We start from the raw sequence: 27,807 nt of genomic DNA, 5'->3' as shown, positions 1-27,807 counted from the left end.
AAACAAGATCTTGACTTAATTACTTCAAGTCTTTTCCTCATCTGTGAATGGGGCCAGTAATGAGATTGGGGTTACCATGAGGAATAAATGGTCATAAAACACATAGTGTAGTCCTTAGGACATTATATGTACTCAATATACTTAACTCTTAGGATCCCTGGGTGGCGCAGCGGTTTGGCGCCTGCCTTTGGCCCAGGGCGCGATCCTGGAGACCTGGGATCAAGTCCCACATCGGGCTCCCGGTGCATGGAGCCTGCTTCTCCCTCTGCCTGTCTCTGCCTCTCTCTCTGTGACTATCATAAATAAATTTTTAAAAAATTAAAAAAAAAAGAAATGTTTAAAACTCTTAATATTTATTCATATCATTGATACCAAAGTTGAATAGGGCAGATACAGGACAGATGCCTGTGTCAGACCATTCAAAACCACTCTCCCAGGTTTGTTTATATATATATATATATATATATATATATATATATATATATATATATATATATATTCATAGTGGTCTCATGTAGCCAGCCCATTTCTATTATTCTGCCCACAGGACATATTAGAGAATTTTTTTAAATGCATTTCTCAAGTACATTGTCTCTGATATTTCCTAGATTGATTTATTCATCTAAAATACTTTCCAACCCCCAACCAAGTTTTTTTTTAGTTTTTGTTCTTAGTGAACCATTTAAATAACTTTTTCCAAGACATTGAGTACTACCCTTATTTCTTTTTAAAATCTCAAAATACCAAGGCACCTGGGTAGCACAGTGGTTGAATGTCTGCCTTTCGCTCAGGGTGTCATCCCAGGGTCCTGGGATTAAGTCCTGCATCAGGCTCCCCACAGGGAGCCTGCTTCTCCCTCTGCTGTGGCTCTGCCTCTCACAGTGTGTCTCTCATGAATAAATAAATAAAATATTAAAAAAAATAAAATAAAACCTCAAGATACCTAAAAAATTTCTACCTCTTGAGTAAAGAGCATATGAAGTGATTTATTGATACTGGTTAATATCCATTATTTACAGGTAGAAACCCTCAAAATTGTACAGAGAACCATTAAGAATATAGATTAAGACAGTTTTATAGACAAAACAACAACTGGAAAATAGTTTTAACATACACAACATACAATTATGAAAAAAACATAGAACACAAATTGTTCTACCAAATAGATTCCAAGGTTATTAAAAGTCTGCAAGGCAAACTTTAAGTTGAAAAACATGTTTAATAGGTGTTACATGGTTTAAAAAAATTAGGTATAATGTAAAAATGTTTTTTTTCCCCCTCACTGCAAATGGGAGAGCCAAGACAACTTTTTACCCCAAATCTATACATTTTGAAAAATAATTTATATGTCTAGCACAAAGAAAAAAACTGAGAATGTTTACAGTTCTGTAAACTATGCCTTTCATGAAATGCAAACTGTATCACTTTTAACAGTTAAAAATTGTGCGATCAGAAATCGAATGTTCCCTTTAAAAGGTACAATTGTACCTTCATTGACTTTATACCTGAGCACCAAAGCTGAAGTCCTAAGTGTCGTCTTGGAAAGCTATTCTGAAAATGAGCGAGAAATCAAAACTAGCCGGTTATCATCTGGAGAATTAGGCACCAAGAAGGAGATTATCTCCTTAGAAATGCAACATTAACAATAGAGAAGATCCAATTAATTAAGCAGCTGGCAGATCTCTTTGTGAACACAGCAAAGGAAATCCACATAAGAAGATCCTCCATAAAGTCCTTTGTCTTCTACCAGGAACTGTCGGAAAACCATTTCTGGCTGCTCTCGCTGCTTTACTATTGTCAGCTAGGAAAAATAACAAGGTAGGTGGTTATGAACATTCTCTGAATGTCGCTCAATTTTGTATGCTTAAATTTCACCAAAATTATATTATGTCCACTGTGTGTGAAGCTTTAGAGGATGATGGGAAATTGCCTATTATCCAGAGTGGAGGGAGACACTGACCCCCAAACCATAAAACCCAAGACATACAAATATAAGTGGCAACAATGAAACATAAAGCACCATGGGCAAGGCTTCAGAATGGTACTATCACTGGAATCTTAAAGGATAAGGTAGGATTTCCTTAAAGATGGGGTTTAGAGAACATTCCATAATGGGGTGCCGTACACCACATTCCAAAGATGGATATGGCTGACATGTGAACTAACAGTCTCAAAGTCAGTAGAAGGTTAAGGATAAACAACCTTAAGATTAGGGACAAAAGCCTAAGTGAGTTGGAACTTTTGAGGGAATCATGATCCAGTGAAAGTGCTGCAGAACAAGAGGAGTTAACTGGTAGCATATAGAATGCATTAGGAGATGAGGGAAACTACATAGGAAGCAGTTGGAGGCATTTAGGTAGAGATGACTAGGATCTGAATTACAGGGCATTAAAGGTAGGAAAGGGAGGAGATTTGAGAGGTGCTACATGGGTAGAACATGTGATCCTTGATCTCAGTGTCATGAGTTCAAGCCCCCCATTGGCCAGGAACCTACTAAAAAAAAAAAAAAGAAAAGAAAAATAAACAATTGAGAGGTGCTACAGAGATGGACTACACAGGGGACTCCTGTTCCCTGCTCCTAACAACTATCTAGGGCCATGCTGTCCAGAAGTGTAGCCACCTAGATGTGATTATTGAACACTTGAAACATGGCTAGTCTGAACTGGGTTGTGCTGTAAATGTAAAACACAATGGATTTCTAAGACTTAGAGAAAAAGAAAATGCAAATTCATTAATTGCTTATCCATGTGGAAATGGGGACACGGCACTGGAACAGCTGTGTGGACAGGCACACTCCATTCCAACATGGAGAAGCAAAACAAACCTTTGATGGAAGCTTCAGACTTGCAACCTGGTGAGCCTGAAGCCAAGGCCATTTTCTTTTTACTGATGGTGTTACCTACCTTCTCCCAACTGCCACTAGGCCTCTACATTGTGTCTGATGGCCAATGGCAATGTGGATCTGGCCTCAGTGAAAACGCCCTGGCTGGGATTGGGCAGTATGAGACATTGTGAATGGATGGATTTGAGGCTCTGATTTCTTTAGAATTTCTTTAGAATTTAATTTCTCTGGAAATGAATGGGGAAGGGGGAGGAGTTCATACTATACATGTGAGGGACATATTTTGTTGCTGCCATTCACTTGGGTTATTTATTTTCCAGTGGTGCTCACTGTAAGAACTTTGATGAAGTGTGTCTGGCTATGATATGAGGTGGGAAATAGAACAGGAAATGAATTTCAGCCTAGGAATAAATTTAGCTTTAAGGTAAAATAACAAATATTCTGGCTCAGGTTGCCTGGGGGGCTCAGTCAATTAAGCATCTGACTTGGACTTAGCTCATGATCTGAGGGTCCTGGGATTGAGCCCTATCTAGGGCTCCCTGCTCAGTAAAGAGTCTACTTCCCCCTCTCCCTCTGCTCCTCTCTGTGCTCATGCTCTTTCCTTTCTATCTTTAAGATAAATAAAATCTTAAAACAAAAAAGCCCTGGCTCTACCATTTGAGTTTCTACAGACAAAGTTGAACTACTCACTACTCATTCCAGAATGACACAGGAAGTATGGTGGAAGGTTTCAGGAAGCAGATTCATGGAAGTGGTGGCAAGTAGTCTTAGCTGTCTTAACATGCTGGTGGTCTTCTCCTCAAGGAGTAGACCACAAAAATAAGAGGAAAAAGTACTGAGATGAACTGGGGAATCCATATTTTATCAGCCCCTTCCCTTTACATTTCTATAGGGAGGAACATAGCCTTATGTAGAGTGGCAAGAGAATATTCAAATGATCAGTGCTGGTTGCCTCCCAGCCTCCTATGTAGCCCCTTCATGGAAGAACTGACCATCTCAAGTAGTCCCTGTTTATATTCTCTAGGCCACAGTACCAGTGGCCTTAAAGAATCATGGCCTGGGTGGCTCAGAGGTTGAGCGTCTGCCTTCAGCTCAGGTCATAATCCTAGGGTCCTGGGATTGAGTCCCACATCAGGCTCCCCAAAGGGAGCCTGCTTCTCCCTCTGCCTGTGTCTCTCTTTTTGTCTCTCATGAATAAGTAAATAAAATCTTAAAAAATAAAAATAAAAAGAATCATTGCACTTCAAAAGCCTTCTCATCTCTCACTGCCTGCCCTCATAAGTAATGAAAGTGATTAGGATGGCCCAAAAGAATGAGCTGAATGAGAAGACGGCCAAAGACACAACTTAGGGGGACACCAACTCTTCTTATGGGGCAGATAAACGAAAGGAAGCCAAAGAAAAAGGTCAGTGAGAAAGGAGCATTCTGACAAAATATGGTTTTGAAAGTTGACAGAAGAGAAAATTTGAAGAAAGAGGTAATATTCAATTTTGTAAGTGTTGTAAAGGGATTGAGAATTTCCTTAGCAGTTTGCCCATTTTCATGTAGCTGGAGACATGGGAATGAAGGAATATAAGCAGTTAGTAGATGGCTTTTTCAAGAAGCACAGTGATAAAATATCTGGTATATTGTTAGTATTTAATACAAAAATAAAAGGGAAGCAGAATCTTGGAGAAACAGCTTCAATGAAGGTAGATTTGCTTTTTGTTTTTTTGTTTTTTTTTTTTTTAAGATTTTATTTATTTATTCACAAGAGACACACAGAGAGAGAGGCAGAGACACAGGCAGAGGGAGAAGCAGGCCCCATGCAGGGAGACTGATGTGGGACTCGATCCCGGGACTGACTCCAGGATCACGCCCTGGGCTAAAAGGCAGGCGACAAACCACTGAGCCACCCAGGGATCCCCAACGAAGGTAGATTTGAACTACTTTATAAACTAGAAAGGAACCAATGGGAGGGGAGTAATCTAGAAAACACATGTGGAAGAAAAGAATGACAAGGGCATGGAACACAGAGAACCTGGAGCAGGGCAGGACGAGAATTTATCAGTGAGACATTTGATTTAGGTAATCTTCCCAGATATAGTGTGATAGCAATCTCTTCTTGTTCTCCCAAAAATATAAAAGCATGGAGACAATGATGAAGTCTACAAGGGCCTTCTGGATTTGATTCTACTGTTCTTGACCCTTCCGTTCCAGCTTTTGTTCCCTATTCAATCTTGACTCTTTAAAAGAGATCTAGAGATTCTATAAATGTGTTTTTATTTCCTTTGTATGGTCTATTTTCAAATGTCAGGGCCAAGTACAGTGGACTAAGCAGCTCGTGCTCAGCCTGTATCTGCCCCGATCTAGCCAGGAGACAGTAATGCACATGACTGAACTCCGCAGAGCCTCACTTTCCTATCTGTTAGATGGTGCTGGAGGGAGATGAAAAGTAGTGGGAGGACCAGGTATCTTCTAGATTCCTTTCAACTCTAGTATCTGTAGATTTTAGATTTTCAAGTTTGTTATACAGATAGCACCTTGAAAAGGCCCAAGTCTTATAAACAACAGATACATTTGCAAGTGGCACATAAGAAAATTTGATTTAAGGATGCAAGACAAAATTAGTTAACATGCAACTGCTCATATCTTATTTACATATATTCAGAGCTTATTCCAGATATTTTTATAAAAAGCTAATAACATGCACTATTAGAGCAGATAGGAGAAAGCAGAGGAGAGAGAAGTTTTATTTGTCCTTGAAGGAGAGGCTACTGAGCACAAAAATGATCTCCACATTTAGCCTCTTCTCTGCAAATGGAGCAGGTGGTGGGGATGCTGCTGCTGCAGCTGGAATAAAGGTGGATGGATCATCATTGCTGTGCACTCAATATCATGGTTGTCAATTTTTGTTTCATGAAACCTTAGATTTTATTACATGCCTTCAGGCATTCAGAATATTCTATGAAAAATTTATTTAGTGTGAGCCTTCTCTGCCATCTCTAGGTCTTGCCTTGAAACTGAACTTGAGTAGATGTCATGTGGTGTGAAAAGAGTTCTGGAAAGATTCTGTGTTTACCCAGTCATCCTAGAGATTATAAAGCTCTTCATTAGTTCAGTTTACCTCAGCTCTGCCTAAAGTTGATGTGCGCATGCATTAATATCTTTTATGGTTAAGGATGTTGACTTAGATTCCTATCACATTTATGTTTCAGGGGAAAATGACCCATAATACCCTGACTGTTGTAGAGGTCCACCTCCAGGTGAGTATCCTATACCTCTGCAGGGAGTGGCACAGTAATAAAGCAGCATCAACTGTACATTTTAAATTCTAGGAGAGTCTAATATTGAGCTGGAGAAGGAAGATAGGTAAGTAGCTGGGACTTAATAACAAGGTATAATTTTCCTGAGTTACAGACATTTCATGTTCTTTTATTCAAACTTAAAAGCTTTTGAAGGGCTTAGAAGGGCTAGAATAACAAACTTCTCAGAGAACATAAATCTAAAGTTGTAAAAATAAAATTTTAAAAATGTTTTGAATGGTAGTTCTGTAATTAAGTACTTTTAAGCACTAAAGGCAGTCATTTCATAGTCTGTTAATGGTATCAATTGCTACTAAGCCATGAAAAAGTTCTTCATGATTACTTAGTTAATACTTACTAAAATAACCTATGGTCACCCTGTGGTGATAGCTATTTACTTTTATTTTTATGTTTTCATCTGTTGAGTAGGTAGCTATATTAGAGGTTAATATGAGGTTTCTATAAAAAAATATCACATGATAAAGACACAGGACATGCATTTTAAAAGTCTGTAATGAGGGACGCCTGGGTGGCTCCGTAGTTGAGCACTGCCTTTGGCTCAGGGTGTGATCCCGGATTCCGGGGATCAACTCCTGCATCGGACTCCCTGTATGGAGCCTGCTTCTCCCTCTGCCTGTGTCTCTGCCTCTCTGCCTCTCTCTCTCTCTCTCTCATGAATAAATAAATAAAATCTTTAAATAAATAAATAAATAAGTAAGTAAGTAAGTTTGTGATGAAATTTTTAAAAAACACAAAGAAAGGAAAAAAATAAAATCTCATTCTTACCTTCATTGAATATGGCCTCTTTTGTTGGATAATACTCATTATCATTCTGAGTGTTTGAGAATATGGGTTTCCAACCTCAGGCAGTAATGTCTAAATTTAAGAAAACCAAAGTTTAAGTTTCAGTGTAATTGGTAACACTTAGAAGCAGCAATGAGATTATCAGAATGTAAAAGTTAAAAAACATCCTTCTACACCATATGATTATTGGCTTAGTTTGTTTACCTAAAAACCAAAAGTGTGAAAAAAACGCACTAAAAATTAATTATTCTAATTGGCATATACTTCTATGAATTCTAACTCTCCATCTTTTGAAAATAAACCTCCTTCTCTGGAATTTGACACAGGTACATCACTATAACTACACAATGGGTATATGTTTTATGCAAAGGATATCTTTAGAGCATTCACCATATTTAATCCCCTTGTAAGGTGGCTATTTCAAGGCTTTATCATGGGAGAAAAGGATGTACCTTATTCCTACAGTGGATCTGTTGCCATGTGAATCATTATCATGTTTAGAAAACGCCATCTAAATACCACGGTTCCAAAATTAGACAAACCATCAAATGCTGATTTTTCAAGGAGGCTGTGGCCCCTGAGATGTCCCTGAAATCTGGCTAAAGGCTAATAAAAAATAACCATCTACCTAGACATGGCCTCCAGGGAACATGAAGGATCTGGACTTCATTTCTTCCAATAAGACAGTAAAATGCTAATGCCTACTTTTCAAAAAAAGATATCAAGAGCTAAAACATCATCTGTGAATCAGCCATTGGAAAATAGAACATTTTACCATCAAGTCACAAGTGTCAGGAAAAGATCATGGCCAATATTTTCCACAGGAGTTGTGTTAAAAAAAAATTCATTATTTATATTCACATTCCATCCCCTATATGTGTATTTTTTGACATTAAGGTAGATCTTTTTATGTAACAAATAATGTTAGTACACTTCACATACATGTTTTGAAGTGCAAACTGTCTCTGAAATGAAAGTGATATTTAGTTTTTCCTTTTCTTTTTTGAAGGTGGAGAGGAGGCACACTGATATAAACATCAATCTGTTGCTTTGAGATAGAGAAACTTTGGAGATTTCTTATGTAATAATCAATTTAGCAAATAGACATTTAACATTTACTCCAATAATACATTGTGACAGATGAGGAAGCTTCCTTAAATTTTATATAAGCATTCCTCAAATTCATAGCTCTTTGTCTATTGAATTTTAATTTTTTATTTTTTAAAAATAGCATTTCTAACCATTCCTTAATTTTAACCACATGCAAACATCTTGCTATTTCTAAATTTTCATCTTAAAACTAGTCCCTTAGTAGGACATGGACAACTTTAAAAATATATTTTTGACACTCACAATGGATATGCAGCTGTCTAAACTGACCACCTACCTAGCCTGGAAACTTGATCCTGTCTCTTCCTCCAAGATATTATGTATCTATCTTCATAACAGAAATTGGGGAATTAACTAGACTTAATTCAGTTTGCCATCATACAAGTTTGGCCTCAGGCAACAAATCTGCTGAGCTATACATCTGAACTCATAAGAAATCCACCATTAAGCAGATTAAGACAATAGCCATCATAGCAATGGTGCTCATGCCACAATGGTCTTTAAATAAGATCTGCAATAAATGTTGACTCTCAAACAAATTGTAACTGCTGGTTTTTCCTAAGGCACTTAATTTTTTTTTTTAAGATGTTATTTATTTGAGAGAGAGAGAAAGCACATGAGTGGTGGGGAGGGGCAGAGGGAGAGGGAGCTAAGCAGGGAGGCTGACATGGGGCTCGAGCCCAGGACCCTGAAATTACAACTGGGGTGGAAGGCAGAACTTTAAATGACTGAGCTATCCAGACACCCCTTTTAAGGAACTTCAAAAATAAAGTAATTTGTATTCATTTTATATCAAGTCCACAGTCTCTTTTATAATGAGAGGAGTATATAACTTATATATAACAAAGGGGTATAATAACCTGTTTTTGTAAGATTATTATTTTGCAACTCACTAATCTGACATAGTCTTAGTCTGTAGCTGAACATGTATAAAAGATTTCTGCATTCTTCTAAATATGCAGTTCAGGGATGAGTACAGAGTATAAGAACTAAATTCACTTTCCACCTGAAAGAACTTGTCTCCAAACCTTAATTCATCTATAAAACATTGACAACAATATCCATCTCACTGATTTGTTATGAGAATTAAATGGAATGATGTTTTTAAAGTATTTAAAGCACAGTAATGAACACATAGTAAATGATTGGGATGTGTTGGTAATCTCTAATTAGAGTCATGTATTTTGGTTGTTTGATTTTATACAAAAACTTTATACCAGCTAATTGTTATTCATCAAAACATTAAATCCTCTTTCTTATAAAGAACTATATGCCTAATTGTTCTTTTTTACTTTGTAGTATGTGGTTGCACATGAACACGAAACATTTAAAAATCTGTACATTACCAGGGCACCTGGGTGGCTCAGTTGGTTAAGTGAGAGTTGGCTCAGGTCATGGTCCCAGGGTCCTGGGATTAAGCCCTGAGTCCGGCTCCCTGCTCAGCAGGGAATCTGCTTCTCCCTCTAGCCCTCCCCTCTACTTGTTCTCTTTCATACTCATTCTCTCTCTCAAATAAATAAATAAAATCTTTTTTTAAAAAAGAATCTGTATATTACCACAAAAACGAAAAAAAAAAAAAAAAACCTACTTACCATATCTGTGTTGACATGTGCAAAGGATGGCACATTAAATATTCCTTGGACCAGTTCTGGTGGGCTACTAACTCCTAACCATAGGAACATGTTTAGACCATTAGCCAATAAGAATATTCCTTCTTCTGAAAGACGGGACTCAGAGCAACGAATAGCAGCAGGAAGTGTTGTACTCTTGACATCTAAAGTGTGCTGTAAAGGCAAAGGCAGGAGAGTTAGTCTGTCCACCTCCCCTTCTCTCTCTCTTTCTCCCTTTTCCTTTCACCTCTTCCCTTCTTTCCTTCCAGTGCATATTTAATGAATGCTTATTGTGTGCCAGGCATTATTCTTGTCATTAGACAGTAACTGTTCAAGCTGCCTCGAACAGCTAATCATTTTTTGGAAGGAATAAGAGGCAACAAATAACATAAATAAGATACACTGAGTTTTAAATGGTGTTAAGTGCTATGAAGAAAAGCAGCAGAAAGTGAGACAGACAGGGCATTTCGGTGCTGGTGGTACAATTTTAAACAGGGTAGTCCAAAAAGGCTTGTTGGGAAGGTAACTTTTGAATAGACCTGAAGAGATGAGAGATGGGGCCATGGGGATCTCTGGGGAAGAACATTCAGGATAGAGGAAACAGTTGGTGCAAAGATCTGAGGGCAAGAATCTGTCTCAGATGTTTCAGGATCAGCAAGAGGCTAGGGAACCTGGAGTAGAGTGAGGAAGTGGACAGTAACAAAAGATGAGATCAGATAGGAAGCAAAGGAGGTTAGTACGGACCGCACTGGGCCAAGGCAGTAGGAAATGTGGTATTTACTGAAATGGGAAATCCTACAGTGTTTTGAGTAGTAAATGGATGTGAGCTCATAATTATTTTAACAGGATCACTCTGACTTTTATGCCGAACACAGACCAGAGAGGCAAAGGTGAAAGTATCAAGGTTTGCTAGGAGCGTACTGTCATAGTTCACGGGAGAGATGATTATGCTCAAATCTGGGTGGTGACAGATAAGGAGAGAAAGTAATCAAAACCTGGACATTCTTGGCAAGGAGAGCTGACATGTTTGCTGGTGGATGAGATGCGATAGATGAATGAACTAAGCAGTCAAGGGTGACTGCAAGCTTTGGCCAGAAGAATTGACAAGAGAGAGAGCAGAGGCAATCAGGGCTCAGTTTAAGGTGCCCATTATATACCCACAGAGAGATGCTTGGTAGGCTACAGGAATGACACATCTAATCTAGAGTTCAGGATAGAGGCCTGGCTGGAGATATAAACATGGGAATCAGTGTGTAAGTGGCATTGAAAGGACAGATGAGCCCCCTACGGGGTTGAGTGCAGACAGACAAGAGAAGCTTCCCAAGGACTGAGCACCAGGATGCTCTCACAAGAAGAGGATAAGCTAGCAAAGGCAGCAGGAAAAGTGGCCAAGGAAGCAGAGAAACTAGGAGAAGTCAAGTAAAGAAGGTGTTTCTAGAGGAAGAAATAAACTATGGCAGATGCTGGCGAACTGCCCTTTGGATTTAGCAACATGCTGGCCATGGTGACCTGGGCAAGAAGATTTTAGTGGAGTGGTGATACTCTTATCCTTAGAGTTCTAGTTTTCTCTGGCAAATAGGTTGTTGCTAATTCAATTTTATCTGAAAATCAATCATTTTTTAATAATTCATACCTAACATTCATGTTGAAAGAATAGCTTTTTAATTTCCAACCTAATTTAATACAGACTGTATTGTTACTGAGAGCCTACATAGGACTTTCAATATGGGAATTAGAAATATGCCATCAGCCTTCCCCTCTTTTATCCCTCAATTATAACTTGAACTTGTTAGGTCTCAGAGAAAAAGAGCTTAGTCACAGAGTACAGAGGCATATAAGACATTAAGACTGACTTCAAATAAGTGGAATACATGCAAAGTAAATTCTCTGAGGGCAAGTAAAGTTGTTCCCTTGTAAAGTGTAGGTGCCCTCAAATATATGCTGATTTGTAAATCCTTAATTGTATTTGGTCAAGGCTAATCACAGCCATTCTAATTAAATGTGGTGACTCTTAAACACTCATACCTTGTACAGAAACAAATACACGTGTGTACATGAGATCTCATGTACACACATATCAGTTGCCCTTAATGCTATAAGCTTGGCTTGAATAATTGAAGCTTGGCTTGCTCCAACTTATATTCTGACTTTTCAACCTGCCAATTAGAGCATGAGGAAAGAAAAGTAATCATCTGAGCAATTTGCTGGAGTAGGAACACCTCGAATCCCCCACCATCACCATCACCTTTCTGAACACATGTTGATGCCCATACACAGCTTGCTCAAAGAGCCTGTCTGTGCTCTCAGTCCCACACTAGATACTCTGAAGGCATTAGTGACTAAATTTCTTCTCAAGAACAAAATGTTTCAGATACAACATATGGAAAAGGAAAATATATAACATATCCCTTCCAGGCTCCTCTAGGAAATGCACCACTGCATTATACTTACTATTGGTAGAAGCTGGGGATAGAAGAAAAGCTGAGAGTCGGCCACACCCATGGTCATGACCAGCTGTCTCTGGTATGCCCGCTCATCTGTTGAGATCTCTGGTCTGCTAAGCAGCACACAATTTTTTAACAAGCAGTTCATGTACACTGGTAATACTTTCATGGAATCTGGTAAAATGAGCTGAAAAAGACATTCATTTCATGTGCTTATTAGCCTTTATCAGAAAGAACCCTGAACTTTCTCTGTAAGATAGAACCATCATTTGTTTTTGAGGTGAGGTGAGGATTCAATGATAAGTCCAGATAAAGTACGTAGAACACAGAAACTGGCACACGCTAGGTATTCACAGAACGGCAGTTAGTTTTCTCTCGGTGCTTTGGCAGAAGGCAGTCCCTGCTCTGTCTCTTACCAGGTGTGTGACCCTGGGCAAATCATTCTCCCTTTTCCCAGGTTTTCTCATCTAAAACTGGGATTGTTAGGAGGATCAAATGATTATTATGAAGCACTTATAATGGTACCTAGCATATAGTATCACATATTTATTAAATACAATTAAATGATTTCCTAAACTGTATTACCAACCACTATCTCTCAAGAACAGTATTTTTTCAACTGTCTGTGAGATATCGCTTTATTCTTTTCATTCATCTTAAATTCACAGTTAGTCATAAACTCATGAAACACATATTGAATGGTGTCATGGGTTCTATGCAAAGTGTCAACGATATTCAGAGGAATAAGAGACAGTCAATGTCACAAGGTGCCGAAGTCCATCAGAGATGACAGATATAAACAGATAAAACATAACAAGGAGGTTGCAATACTATAGATACAAACTAAAATACGAAATGCTTCATGGATTTAGGTGTGTCACTGCTGAATGGCAATAGGCAAAATCAAACTCCTACAATCCCATAAATATGTTCTTCCTCTTATGTTTCCTATTTGAGATACTAGAACTACCAGATGAATCCTAATATCATTTTTTATTTACCTTCAAATAGTAAATGAATTATTTTAATTCTGTCTTTCTGATCCACCTGTACTCTCCTTCTCCATCCCCACTTTGGCTCATGTGAGCTCACTCTTACTATTCTGAAGTACATACATACTGTAATGTGATGCTGCAAATACAAACACAATGTAGCACTTTTGGAAACTTATCCTGATGAATTAAAAAAAAAGATTTACAAATAATTTGTATTGTTTAACCTTCTCCCAACCCAATTTTATAAAAATGACCAAGAATCAAGATGGATCTGAGTGTCACTTCCTTCCATTCAACAATAGGTCAATGGACAAGGAAATACCCAAAAGAAAAAAGATACATAGAAGATAATGATAATTTACAAATATAAATATCTGATCTATAAATTCATGATTTCTTTTTTACTGTTCTTTTTTTTTAAGATTTTATTTATTTATTAGAGACACAGAGAGAGAGAAAGAGAGAGAGAGAGGCAGAGACACAGGCAGAGGGAGAAGCAGGCTCCATGCAGGAAGCCCGACACGTGACTCGATCCCAGGTCCCCAGGATCATGCCCTGGGGGTTGAAGGTGGCACTAAACCGCTGAGCCACCCGGGCTGCCCATAGTGTTCTCTCTTAATGATGAAAAAGAATATATACTTATCAGAATCCACACTGAAAAGAAAATTTCCCTCGTGACTCCATTAGGATTTATTCCTCAATTTAAATCTTTTCATATTTTAAGTTTTTTCTCAGTAAGGAGTGTATAAGAGTTTTCTAACTGGTTCAGGCAAACCTATTTCAGGACAATTCTACTTTGTAGTTTGTTTCCCTTCTCCTCCTAATCTTTTTTCAGAGAATCAAAGACAGGTAAACGCATGTTTCCTCATCAGAGTAGAATATTTCTTCTTATAATTTTTTGTCTCTAGTATGGAATGTTTTTATTTGACAACATTTGCTACTGCATCACTTTTTCAAGCAAAGAAAAATATGATCAAAAGCTGTAGGAACCAGGTCATAATCCTATTCCAGAGCCATGTGGCCTTAATGCTTGGCCAGTTATCAGTTAGGTGCTTTACATATTATGGATTAAGAATATTCTTAGATTCTCATCTAGAAGCATATACACACAGTTTTTAAAATATCTTATAAATTCACTGGTTGCTTTTCATTAATCAGGTTATATTAAGATAGTTTAGAAATTTATTGTCCTAAATGCCACCAAGGGGTGAGCTTCCTGGCCTATGATGGCCCTACAGGACTAAAAGTCTGACCAAAAGAGATTGGCTCAGAGGGGACATGCAGAAGAAAACAGAGGAGGTACATAAGGAGGAAAATTGATGATGGAAAAGAATGGAGTTAGGGCACAAAAAACCTTAGTCAATGTTTTTGAGGTGGGGAAGAAAATGTGGCACTATAAACCTTACCCCACCTCTCTGGATCCCCTCCATAAATAACAATCATTCTTGGAGAGAAAAGGTACAGGTGAGGAAGGCATAGAAATTCACCTGAGTCCAGTTTGATTGAATTTGGAGAATTCTTCTCTGAGTTTTGAAATGACGGAAGTGGGGATGAATTTTTAAAAAACAAAACTATTTTGCAGTTAGGTGCATCTGACTTGCCATTTGAAGTCACTGTACTCTCATCCAATGTAATGTATTTAAGTTCGGAAGAGTACATTATCAGATGTAATAAAAAGAACCTACCTTGCTTATATAAGCTTAACAAATTGCTTTAATGTTGTTTGTAGTTATGTCTTTTTTTTTTTAAGATTTTATTTATTTATTCATGAGAGACAGAGAGAGAGCCAGAGACACAAGCAGAGGAAGAAGCAGGCTCCATGCAGGGAGCTTGACGTGGGACTCAATCCTGGGACTCCAGGATCACACCCTGAGCTGAAGCTGAAGGCAGACACTCAACTGTTGAGCCACCCAAGTGTCCCTGTAGTTATTATGTCTTAACCCAGCATCTAAATATGACCTTCAGAGTAGATGCCGCCTTAAATTTTGCATACTAAGTGCCTCTCTTGCCTCAAGCTAGTCTTGGCCCTGTTCAATAAAAGCAGATCTTCTGAGGTCCAGCGTCATATAATCCAAGTATACTGTTCTCAGATGCTGTTTCTCACAAGTGAACTGTGGATGGGCAATACATCTGAAGTTACATTCTCTGAAGAGAACGCCAAGTCCAGCCATTTCGTGTTTTTAAGTGAGAGTACATTTTAATATACTACTGTCACTAAGTTTTATAATCCCTACATTTTCCCCACTCCATGATGGATAATCATAAAATATCTAAATTATGTCATTTATTATAACACATCACTGGTTGAAATGTACACTTGAAATGTGCTCTTGGAGAAAGTAAAATCTCATGATAAGAACAGGAATAAGTTCTACCAACTTTTTCAGAGAAAAATCTGGCATCATCATGTTTTTCCTCCAGAAATAATTAAACTGTATAACCACATGATCTAGTAGTAGAGACAAAGCCTTTAACTTTCAAACCAGAAGGAAAAGACAGATTTTATTTCTTTCCTTAAATAGGCAACAGATTTGTTTTTAACTTAAGGTCTTTGAATCCAGTTGCTTTAACATTAACAAATACACTTTCTGAGAGGACACTTAACTATACCTGTTCTCTTTAAACTACTCCTTCTGAAGTATGAGATACTCCAGAGACAGAATATTTCTAGAACTGTAAAACAAACTAAAACTGGAGTGTAAAATGCTCGTGACTGGACTAGATCCAGGTGCACTGGTGGGTTCTGTGTAAGTTAAACAAGTATACTGTGAAAGAGTACTAATACTGGAGTTCAGTTACCGAAGTGTCAAATCTTTCGGATGATAATGAGGAGTGACACTGACATACAGATTCAAGAGTTCCTTATGTGACTGTCAACACAGGACATAGAAGAATGGGCGGCTAATTTAATCACTTAGAACAGCACAGAAAGGGGACGCCTGGGTAGCTCAGTGGTGGAACAGATATCTGCCTCTGGCTCAGGTCATGATCCCAGGGCCCTGGGATTGAATCCCGCATCAGGCTCCCAGTAGGAAGCCTACTTCTCCCTCCGCCTGTGTCTCTGCCTCTCTCTCTCTGTGTGTGTCTCTCATGAATAAATAAATAAAATCTTAAAAAAAAAAAAAAAAAGAACAGCACACAAAGGATTTTTTTTGTGAAAAGTCCAAGCTACTAACTGCATTTTATTTTCCTTCTTTACCCAGATTATGAAATTTGCTCCCCACCTTCCTATTTTACCTACATCATCTCTGTTTCTACAGCCTTACTTTTGAGTGTGGTTTCAGATGTCCTCTCAGCACCCATTTTTGACAATAAGTTAACCACAAAGCTTTCCCATCTGTTGTTCACTGTCTTCTCTTTCAATCCAAATTCTATATTCAGATATTCAACATAAAATTATGAAAAGTGGCATTTAGCTTTCTTTGACTGACAGAGAAAAACGTGAACAAGAGAACAGATGCAAAAATACATATGAACATGAGATTCTACTTTTTCTTTTATCTGAGAGTATAAATGAGACTTATTTAAAAGATCTTCTAAAAATTTCAAAGTAGTAGATGATACACACAGACATTTCCTTCGACACTCTTTATACCTATTAACTTTTAAATACAAGAACTCCATATTTATAAATTATATTTATGTTTATAAAATATAAAGAAGCCATTCCTGCCATTTGCTCATGTCAACTATGATTACTAACATGCCTAAGAAGATATTTAAGCACACACATTTCTCAACCAAATATCCATCTTTATATGCAAAAGAGAATCCCATTTATATTATAACACTTCTTACATATAACATTCTGTGATTTAAACATAAGGCAGTGATTGTCAACCCAATATGCACACATATTTTTTTGGTTCATGCATCTCATAAAGCCACTAAGTTTCTTAACGTTGGCTGTAAAAAAGACTATAGCCTCCCCAAATGGCATTCTCAATCTTGGTTGTATAGTTTACTACACAGCATCTAAGTGCCTGGAACATCATAAGCCTTCAATAGCTAAATCTAAAAGAATGTGTAGTTGCTTGTAATGCTTTAGGATCTAAGTACAGTAGGAGAGTTACCTGGCTTGCTGCAGACGGACTTGCACAATTCTTTCGGTAACATGCCAACATATGGGCAGTCTGATTAACCAGAATTTCCCGGATCACCTTCAAGGGCTGGTGTAGAACTGCTTTAAATGCTAGTTGCACAAAACAATGAAAATGGCATCAAAGCCTTGGCTCAGAAATTAATCCCTTCAAATGATAATAATAACAAACAAACTGCTATTATCTTCAGACCACCCAGCAAGGAATAACAGTGTTCAAAATGTTAGAGTCATTTGTTAATATTCTCCATTTTACTGTGATGATATACATACCCAATGGAGAACAATGGCCTACCTCTAACAAAAGGTAGGTAATTGGACCAGATTTTTCCACAGAATATTTCAAACAGAAACCTACACATCAAGAAAAGAAAGACCAATTTGCTATCTTCTGATGTCCTGAATTCCTATGGGCTGGACTGCTGTTTCTTCTAAACTTTAGTTAGTGTAGAATCTCAAAAAGGGAGTGTGGAGGGGAGAAGGAACCAAAGAAAATTCTAACTTGGCCCCTCCCATTTCATAATGATCATGGTATGGATAGGCAAGTTCAGCCCAACATTAGGGACATTATCCCCTGGTGGTAGAGGGCATACTCACACACCATAATTAGAGTCTAAATATTACTTTCCTAAATTTCAACTCAGAACCCACTCCAGAACCCACTGAAGGAAACTTTGAATAAAACTGTATAGTGTGGGCCTGAACTGAGTTACATCACTATTAATCTGGAATTAGAGATACTAATTATTCTCCCAGGTACTCAGCTTTTCTAGGTGCTGAATTTGCCCACCAAAAGGCTATACTACCACAGTAGTTGTCAGTTTTTAATTCAATTAACCAAGAAGTGTTGACTGAATTATTAGGCAAGATACACCGTATCACAGGATTAGCAGAGTGTTACCTGACTTGGCGAAGAAGTTGATAAGGGCATCTGTCTCACAGCTCTTATAGAGATCAGCCAGTTGGGAGCTGCAGTTCAAGCTAAGATTGTGAATCCGAAGTCTTCTTTGACCTCCGATGGTTGTGTAAAGCACAGCACACTGTGAAGGCAACATCAGGGGTACATGTTTTTCTGGTCAACATATCCACTCAAGCTAGCCTGATCTTATTTACATTTACAGAACAATGTATACAGCTCAAAGACCTCTAATTCTTCCACAGATCTTTTTATGTTATGCTAATGGCTGAACAATTACAAGGGAGGTATAATGATAATTTATACACTGGGTTTCTATATAGCACTTTATTGGTTTAAACTTAATTTTTTTTAAAAGATTTTATTTATTTATTCACAAGAGACACACAGACACAGAGAGAGAGAGAGAGGCAGAGACACAGGCAGAGGGAAGCAGGCTCCATGCAGGGAGCCTGAGGTGGGACTCGATCCCAGGGCCCCAGGATCACGCCCTGAGCCAAAGGCAGGCTCTAAACCGCTGAGCCACCCAGGGATCCTCTAAACTTAAATTTTAACTGGGCTTTCACACACAAGTTATTGCTTTGCATCTACTGCTAGTCTACTTTCACATATCCCAGATTTTATCACCAGGGATTCAATTCCCTTAAAAACATATGGCTAACTTTACTGATGTACTTAAGTCTTATGCTGATGATACACACATTTCAAGAATGCAAACAAGTATCCATTTTTTCAAATATCTGTGATTAAAAAAATAAACACTACTTAGAGTTCGTCCTCAACTTAATGCCAACCCCTCTCCATTCTTTAACAGTGATGCTAGCATCTGAAAACCATGACCGTTAGATGTAACTGTTCTTGTTTTAATTCAAGATCTCCATGGCTTCTACTTTATTTACTAAAAAACCAAATTCTATTTATACTTGCATATAATATAATAACTCACTTAACATGGTGCCTGACGTATGGTAGGAATGCAAAAAGTGAATGAACGGGTGCTAAAGCTTAAAAGAAGTGAACACTGCTGGCAATCAGTTTGCTAATGCCTACAACACTGACTACAGTCTGTGGGGCTCATGTGATGACATAAAATTGCTACTTCATACAAATAACATATGTAAATCAAGGTGCAGAGAATACACAATAGAGTGCTGTAATTTAATGACTTTTGCCTTTGGAGCAATAGAGTTGAATTTCTTTACAGAGAGACTAACAGAGTTGATGGTATTTTAGTCTCCCCAACTGACCATGTCAGTAACAAACTAAAACACCAAAGATGGAAATATGTTTTAAATTACCTGGATTAAGGCTCCACTATCTTCACCAAGTCTGTCATCATGCTTGAACTCCACAGTCACTGCCTTATCACAATCAATGGCTGCCATTTCCACATCAGTGGTGTTGTTCATAAAAATTCCCCCAAAGAAATCGGTAGCTCTGAAACCTAACAATGATAAAAAATAAAAAGGGACATTTTGTTCCTATTTAACTGATTGCTATTTTTTCTGTTGGCTGGTTATTAATTTGAAGAGGAAATAATTACACAACAGAGAATTGAAAAATAGTATAATTGAAAATTACCTGTGCTAGTACGAACCCTCATAATAGCATCAAATCCTATTTTCTTTTCAATATCATTTCTGAGGTCATTCAAAAATTGTTGGCTATCCATGTGCATCTAAAAAATAAAGTAGGATCAATGCCCACCAGATGGCAGTAAAATACTTAAAATAACAATTCTTAATTTTTAAAATCTGATTAAAACCCACTTTTTCCAGATAGCGTAGAAAGGACTCTTAAAGCTTTTTCAATTTTACTTTGTTTGCAATCTTTGGTCTTACCAAATCCCTTAATTAGTTTACAATATAAATATGTAAATAGGTGATTAAAAATTATTGATGATAAATAAAAATAGATGATGATTAGCATTTGTCATTTGTGTTGGGGGAACACTCATTCCCACTCCATGTTTCCATGTATAGGTACGTAAGTTAGAGACACTCCCCTGACCCCTTCTTCTCAGGTGAGGGGAGGTGACTTATTTGATTAGTAAGTCTGAGTTAAGGAACTGGGTAGGCATAGCTTAGTCTATTTCAGGTCCTTTTTGGGGAGGAGGCAGCCTGCCTGTAGTAGGCATATACTTTTTGCCCCTCAATATGTTAAGTTTTGAAGGTACTGTTGTCCACAATGGTAACTGTGCCCACCCTGTACCTGGGTATAGAAGTTTGCTATATTGAAGGGTAAAGCATTAGCAAGCCCAATGCCTATATTGTGCTGACTTTGTACTGTCTCATGACTCTGTCTCCTAATTAAGGTTTGAAAGAAAGAGGTATCATGAACTGACCCTCTCCCCAATCATAACAGTTTAAAACAAATACATAGTTACTTTTAAAAACAATTATCTTAAATATATTTAAAATACTAAAATTTCATATAGAATATATTTTCCCCTATCATGGAAGCCTACATTGAAATTCACCTCTGAGGCTAAGGGAGCTCAATCTGTTGCCAAACACTTAGGGAACAGGAAAGCAATTGCTTAATCACATATACAGATGTCTCTTTCAGCTCTAGAATTGCTATTTGTCAGTTGTCCACAAGGGGGCATAGCTTTCTTAATCTATGATTTAACACCAGAAGTCCACTGGCAGTAGAAAACCTGAGGTGAACAAGTTGCTGGCTTTTACCTGGAAATTGTTGTATTTGTAAAGGGTTCCTCCAGTGAGCTGAGGCACGAGACCCAAAGAGGCCACATCCACATACTGGCTGGGAAAGAGGAAGAGGGTCACACAGCAGCCATGAGCCACACAGTCCTTGGCCAGCGAGTCATAGACATTTGTTTGGGGCTGGAAAAGTATCTGAAGAAAAAAGATGCACAATTCCAGGGAAAAATGTTTTTGGTTTCAATTTTTAATTTCTGAATTCTTTTTAAATGAAAGAAAAACTGTTTCCAGTTAAATGAACTGGGCTAAAGGAATGAACTACGGTAATTATCAGTGTGGCCATTTATTGAACACCCAGTGTGTGCTAGGCTCATGCTGTATGAAATACACGTGTGTGTGTGCAATGTTATTTGATCCTCAAACAATGCTAATAAAACTGATATGCTGTCTTACCTTTACAGATCTACATGAGGCAACTTGTCTGCTGTCAGGTGGCCAGTAGCTAATGCCTACATCATGGTCTTACCCTTCCCACTGACTTGTCCCCCCTGCAATGGCTTATACGGTCAGAGGGTTTGAACAAAGCACATTTTGGGCATTGGTACCTCTACTTCCTGTCTTAGGAGTGTCATATAGTGCAGTCTACATTCTCTACCTTTATTTTCTTCCTACATTTCTTCCCATTTCCCCATTTCTATAATAGTCTTATCACCCAATCTCTTACGCAGATCATACATGAAAAAAGTTTGAGGCCTTATTTTAATTTAGGTTAGGTATATTTCAGACATCAGTTTTTATAGAAATATAAAATTTCCTAATTATTTACAATTCAAAATATTCCTGTAATATACAATGTCCTGGATTTATACATTACATTTAGCTTCTCTCCCTTTCTTATACAAAGAACACCTTCACTCTTTCTTCACTCCCGTTTAGAAACTGACATATGGACACTACAAAGGGCCATTGTTTACAAATACCTTCTCTTTGTCTGTATTAATTAGCTTTTTGTCATCTCTGTTTCTGAGCTTCCCTGGTGCTTCTGCAGTCGGCAAGGAGGAATGGAAGATGAACAGCTTCCCGGCACAGTCTGCTGCCTAAAAGAAAAAAATATATAGAAAATGACTTGGGTGGGAAAGTTCTACTTTAAGGCAATCAGAAAATAAATTAAAATATAGGTACTTTCTATGAGCCACACATTATATATCTTTTAATCTTCTCAATAACCTTTGTGTGCTTGGGCAAGTACTATTCTCTTCATTTTACAGACTGAGAAACTGAGTCTTAGATAGGATTGCGATTTGCCTGAAATCACATAAGTAGTAAATAAAACAGCCAATATTTGAATGTAGGTCCATATACAATGATGATATGAAAAACCAGTAAGAGGATATATTACAGGGAAAATACTTTCTTGTTTAGCCAACAGTATACTCTTTCAGGACCAAGTGAATCCCATGATTCAAAAGTAAATAGAAATCCTGGGATCATAGTACAACACAAGCTCTTTCTTTGAAACCTTTAATAAACATAGATCACACCTAAAGTGTTATTTCAAGGAAGAATGCACAAGAATATAGCAGTTGTGGCAACAATAGCAGTTGTGGTAACAATAGACACGAGAAGCTAGCTGTTGGGCAAGATGACAAAGGAAAAATATGTGATCGAGATTATGTATCTGTAGTCCCTAGGAAGCAATAAAAGGATAATTTAGGTTCCACAAAAGTTGGTTTGGCATTGAAAGTATTTAAAATCTTATTTAAGGACCAAGAAGTAATATACTAAGCAGAATTTACTGAAATTAAATGATCCAACATATTGACCCCTCCAATCTTGCCTTTCTCCAAACAATCCTGGCATATTGCTGCCAGAGCTCTCTCTGAAAAAAAACTAACTGTTCTGATCATGTATGGGGCATTTCTCCTTAAGAATCCTGGAGACTTTCTACTGCATGATGAAGTCCATATTCCTTTCTCTGTGTGGGAACAGGGAGGGTAAAAAACAGTGAGATGAGTTGCTGGCAACAATTGCTGTGGGCAGCTCTGTGCCAGGCCCTTCACACACTTTTCTTATTTAATACTTAGAGCCTTTTGGAGAAGGTAATGTTTGCATTTTAAGGCTAGGAAAGCTGAGGCTCATCCAGTTTGCCCCAGGTCATACAGCCAGTGACCCTCTGGCCTTTCAAGGCCCTTTGGAGTTCCATCTGCATCTCTTTCCAGTCTAATCTCCACATTTTCTACCCCCTGCTACCCTTTGCATTAGAAGTTTCCATCATATAAACTTTGCTTTCCTGGAGGGGTTTACACATCTCCATATCTTTGCACATTCTGTTCCTTTAGCCTAGAATACATTTCTCCCTTTTCTTGGCCTGGAGCTGTTGTTCACAAAGGCTGGGTTTAGTAGCACACTCTGGTGTGCCTGGGTCGTTTCTTTAAGATATGTTCTAAGTCATTTGCTACTACTAATAAATACGTGGATTTGTGAATGATTTCCCTAAAAAACAAAAGGAGATAATTCAAAATTAGCCCTGTCCTAAAGTGTCTCACTAAGTGATATTCAACATGTTTTGTGGAGTGGGTCAGAGAGGGATCACAGCTGACACACCGGGAAGGGTGCATAACCTGTGCCTCATCTTGTCTTTGCTGTGGTCAGCAGTAAGCAGCAATTTTATTGCTGCACTAGCCTTCTACTGAAAATTATTGATACAGCATAAGTAAGAAGAAGGTAAGAATGAGAGAAGAAACATACATCAGGCAATGACCCTACATGTACATATACACTGCACAGGAAAAGGCAATATCAATGCTTTGGCCAATAAGACACATTAATTCCTAGGACTAAATCTGAGTAAAATTTATAATAATATTGATAATGACATGTTAAAGATTTTGAAATTCTAGGACTAATATTTTCATTTCTATCACTGTCATTCTTATAAAAGTACTTTTTGTTTGTTTTAATTCTTGTAACAGAAAAGGTATGAAACTTTTTTTAAAAGCCCATCTTCTCCCCAACTTTTCTTGCATGGCCCACCCACTTCCCCTAAGAAATTTACTGTCAATCCATCTAAATATTCATTCACTTCTATCCATCTAGATAGTCTCCGCTCATACAAGTACTGTAACTGTATACCACGGTATCTAAAGAGCATGGGTCCTCGTTCTTATCTGCACAGATAAGAGTCCCAACCATTTATTAGCTGAGTGATACTGGGCAAATTATTTGACTTCTCTAAGCCTTAGTTAACTAATATGTGACACAGTAAAAATAGTAGCTACAGAAAATATTGTTAAGAATTCAACAGGCCAGTACCTGGTGTTAATCATAATTAAACATGTACGACTGCCTTGTTAATATTACCCATGGAGTAAACCTCTAAATGAAAAAATCAGGACCCATTAGAAAAATAAAGTTCACTATTGAGAAAAATAAAGTAGCCATATTTGTTTCTAAATCATTAGCCAGTAAGTATGTCTTAATTTTGGATTTATAATTTCACTAATCACATATTTACAAAATATTCTGGAAGAAGCAATAAAACAAAAAGCTCCTAGGGCATTATATGCTTTAAATCCCTATAAATCTGTTTTTACCAAAATCTGAGTGTGCCCACATTAATGCACCATATAGGATTGATAAATGACAATGACATATTTCATTCTTATTATGATGGAAAACAGGTGAGAAAGGCTGGCCTGGAGAACCCATTGTTCAAAATTTAACTCTACTGTCCATTCCTCTGAGAGATGTGTTAATATCACCCTTGACAGAGTTGGTTGCCTCTACCTCCGTGTCCCTACTCTACTTTGCAGATAAGACTTAATGACACCAAAGCACAACTTTAAGTATCCTACTGTCTTCTACATGTCACAGGCTCATGAAAAAGGAAGGACCTTGATTTTTCTACAATGTGTTTCTCTGCACCCTACTGGGTCTAGTGCTTTCACTCTATAGGTGCTCCATAAATTTTAGAAGGAAAGGAAGCAATGTGATGCATCATCTTGAAATCAAATGTAGATATACATTAAGATAATTTAAAGATAAATTTCCCCAACTCATGGTATATTTGAAACAACCATTAAAGGCCATATTCTTCCAATTTGTTACCTAATTCTATTTATCTAGTTTTCTGATGAAAGTAATAACTACTTAAGTCAAAAGACAACACCAGAAATTAACATGTAGTTGAATTTTGACTGTCAGATTTTGACACTCAAGTTAAAAGACAACACCAGAAATTCACATGTAGTTGAATTTTGAATGTCAGATTTTGAGAAGAGATGGCAGATTTTGAAAGACGAAGTGGGGAAAAAAAGACCCTAAAGGCAATGACTTGCTGTGGTCAGGGATGCATGTACAACAGAAAAAAAAAAAAAGTGTATCAAAGCCTGCAGTTGAATAGTTCAGGGACTTTTGGGGAAGTCTGTATAAGAACTTTCCAATCCTTCCCTCTTTATCTTTGTGACAAATTAGCACATGTTTTTTGTTAGTTTTTGTCTACTCTCTGTGCTTCCAGAAGTTTATTACAACTAATTATATATAGATTTTACTTGGAATCTAGCTGATAGAAAATAAAGCTATAATTCAAATGGGGGAGTCCAGTTCTAAAATGTATGCATAAAAAATACTGCACTTCGATGTTTCAGTTTCTACTCCCTATCCACAGAGGATGAGACTCTCATCTCTGGCCTCTTGTGCATAATCCCCTGAGCAATGCAGCTGACCAGCCACAGTCCTGAGCTTTCCAAAGTTACTCTTTGCTCTCCTCCTCTCCCACCCCTTTTGGGAATACAAGCAAGAAATATCATGTCCTGTATTACAGAACTACATTTTTTCTACCACTTTGTAAGCAACTCAGAACTAGAAAGAGTAGTCCTCACATTGCTTAACAAAACATTTACTAAATCTTTCTTGATTGAAAGAACAAGTGAATGAATGATGTGGTCTCCTCAATATTTAGATACTACCCTGCAAATTCTCAAAAATGTTAGCTCTTTGCCTAATAATGACTTCAGGCAAGCACTTTAGTGCCCTTGTACATAAGTTACCCACATTTAAGCCTGATTGCCTTTCAGCCATAAAGGGCCTGAAAAAATGATGAGATACTGTCACTGCCAGAGGTAGAGAAAAATCACACATGCACGCACACACGCGCGCGCACACACACATGAGCGCGCACGCACACACACACACACCCCCACACACACACACACACTTTTATCCTATTTGGAAAAATTGTTTTCTTCATCCAAACCTAATAAAGTCGCTATAAGGCAGAAAGCATACACTCAAAAAAGCTCCAACTATACTACAGCATTTTCTGCTCTTATACAATGAATTAGAACCACCCAGAATCTTTCTGGCAGATGAAGGAGAAACTTCTCGTTGTGGGTTTTTTTTTTATATATCTATTTATAAAAAAGTTTTGAAGAAACAAATGGTCAAAGAGACACATACAATAGAATCACCAAGAGAAATATAAAGAACTAGAAATCAGCAAGAAGGTCTTAGAATGGAAATAATTAGAAAATCTACCCTAAGTATTATTGGTATCTTTCTTGATAGTTAAGGCTAAAAGAAACATTAGGAATTATCATTCTTGTAAAAACGGACTCTAGGGAACTAGCTAGTGAATCTTTCTACATGAAAGAAATTGATTCATATGCAAAGAAAGTAACTTCCTTCGTAGTGTTTTCTCTTAATTTAACTATTAGTGGAAAGCTTAGGACAAGATGTTAAATGATAGTTAAATGAAAGCACTCCTAGCTCAAAAGTAACGTACAAAGTTGTATGGGTCAGGTATGCAACTTTCTGGTGAGTTAACATTATGTAAGGATGTTCTCAGAGATTGCAGGATAGCTTTGCTGGTGGTTCGCAAATATGGGTGATAGGCAGGACAAATTGGGGAACTGATGAATCAGAATCTCTGGGAATGGGGCCAGAAATATGCATTTAAAAAAAAGTAGCCACCCTTTCACACGTGACCCTGTAACTCGGTAGTTGAGGAGTTAATGCCTTGCTTATCCTTCCACAGAGTACAGTGCCACTCCACCTATGCATGAAGACAGGTATTGGCAGAACAAGATCTGCTCTGCCAGCAGGCACAAGACAGTAACTGCCACCGACATTATGTCCAGCAGCGTCAATTTATAAAGGCAGTTCCCTATCTTTTTAAAAAGACAGTTATTTACCTTTTATAAAGATAGTTCTTTTATTTATTTTTTAAGATTTTAAGTAATCTCTATATCCTACTTGGGGCTCAAAATCACAACCCCAAGATCAAGGGTTGCATTTTCCACCAACGAAGTCAGCCAGGCGCTTCAAATAGTTCTTTTACTTTGTAAGACTACTACTACTTATTGGGCAGCCCTGGTGGCTCAATGGTTTAGCGCCGCCTTCGGCCCAGGGCATGATTCTGGAGTCCCCAGATCAAGTCCCATGTTGGGCTCCCAGTATGGAGCCTGCCTTCTCCCTCTGCCTGTGTCTCTGCCTCTCTCTATGTGTCTCTCATGAATGAACAAATAAAATCTTAAAAAAAAAAAAGAATACTACTACTTATTAACTTTGATATTCTGAGTTGTTAGATATTGGTTCTCATCTTTAAACTTCAGTGTAAAAGAGTACATTACTCTAACAACAATATTGCAAATATAACCAAAAAATAACATGCAAAAGATACAAAAATACATTGGATGAAACAAACTGGCCTATGGCAAGTGAACACTGAGAATGCTGACTGTCCCAGCTGTCCCTGCACAAGCAACTTTGAAGAACATTACAGTTATTACCAACACAGTGGTTTCCCAGTAATGTTTCATAAGTAACACCACATTTCGGACACATGGAATGCATGCAAATTCGCTTTATCTGTTTTTTCTTTCAAAGCTGCTAAATAGCTTCTAGACCTCTCGTGGACTGCCAGTGTGAATCCATCATTACAAGACAATATTGCTCCCTTTCAGAAATGAAATATGGGGTTGGGCTGGGATGCTGCACTTCATTGCTCTAGAAGCCTTGCCCACACTCACTCTTCTTTCCAC

General features: G+C 37.8%; 1 protein-coding gene and 1 long non-coding RNA gene across 5 annotated transcripts in view; one reads left to right on the top strand and one right to left on the bottom strand.

Annotated features, from left to right (window-relative positions):
• Positions 1-966: 966 nt before the first annotated feature.
• SEC24D (SEC24 homolog D, COPII coat complex component) overlaps positions 967-27,807 on the bottom strand; it is a 102,088-nt gene continuing 75,247 nt past the window's right edge. For all 4 annotated transcript variants that reach the window (XM_026013459.2, XM_026013460.2, XM_072755355.1 and 1 more), the window contains exons 14-23: positions 21,748-21,864; positions 20,792-20,962; positions 19,686-19,782; positions 19,403-19,548; positions 18,090-18,228; positions 17,163-17,281; positions 12,102-12,281; positions 9,633-9,824; positions 6,913-7,002; positions 967-1,801 (exon numbers count right to left, since the gene is read on the bottom strand). In XM_026013459.2, the coding sequence (XP_025869244.2) occupies positions 1,661-1,801; positions 6,913-7,002; positions 9,633-9,824; positions 12,102-12,281; positions 17,163-17,281; positions 18,090-18,228; positions 19,403-19,548; positions 19,686-19,782; positions 20,792-20,962; positions 21,748-21,864 (1,392 nt within the window). In that variant the 3' untranslated portion in view covers positions 967-1,660. The remainder of the gene's footprint in view (positions 1,802-6,912; positions 7,003-9,632; positions 9,825-12,101; positions 12,282-17,162; positions 17,282-18,089; positions 18,229-19,402; positions 19,549-19,685; positions 19,783-20,791; positions 20,963-21,747; positions 21,865-27,807) is intronic.
• Positions 1,730-9,306, top strand: LOC140598565 (uncharacterized). The gene is made up of 2 exons (XR_012001015.1): positions 1,730-1,818; positions 6,040-9,306. It is a non-coding gene; the product is annotated as an uncharacterized lncRNA (long non-coding RNA).

The sequence above is a fragment of the Vulpes vulpes genome, chromosome 4, assembly GCF_048418805.1.
Source record: "Vulpes vulpes isolate BD-2025 chromosome 4, VulVul3, whole genome shotgun sequence".
NCBI lineage: Eukaryota > Metazoa > Chordata > Mammalia > Carnivora > Canidae > Vulpes > Vulpes vulpes.
Note: the sequence above shows the minus strand (reverse complement) of the source record. Positions and strands in the feature narration are given on the sequence as shown.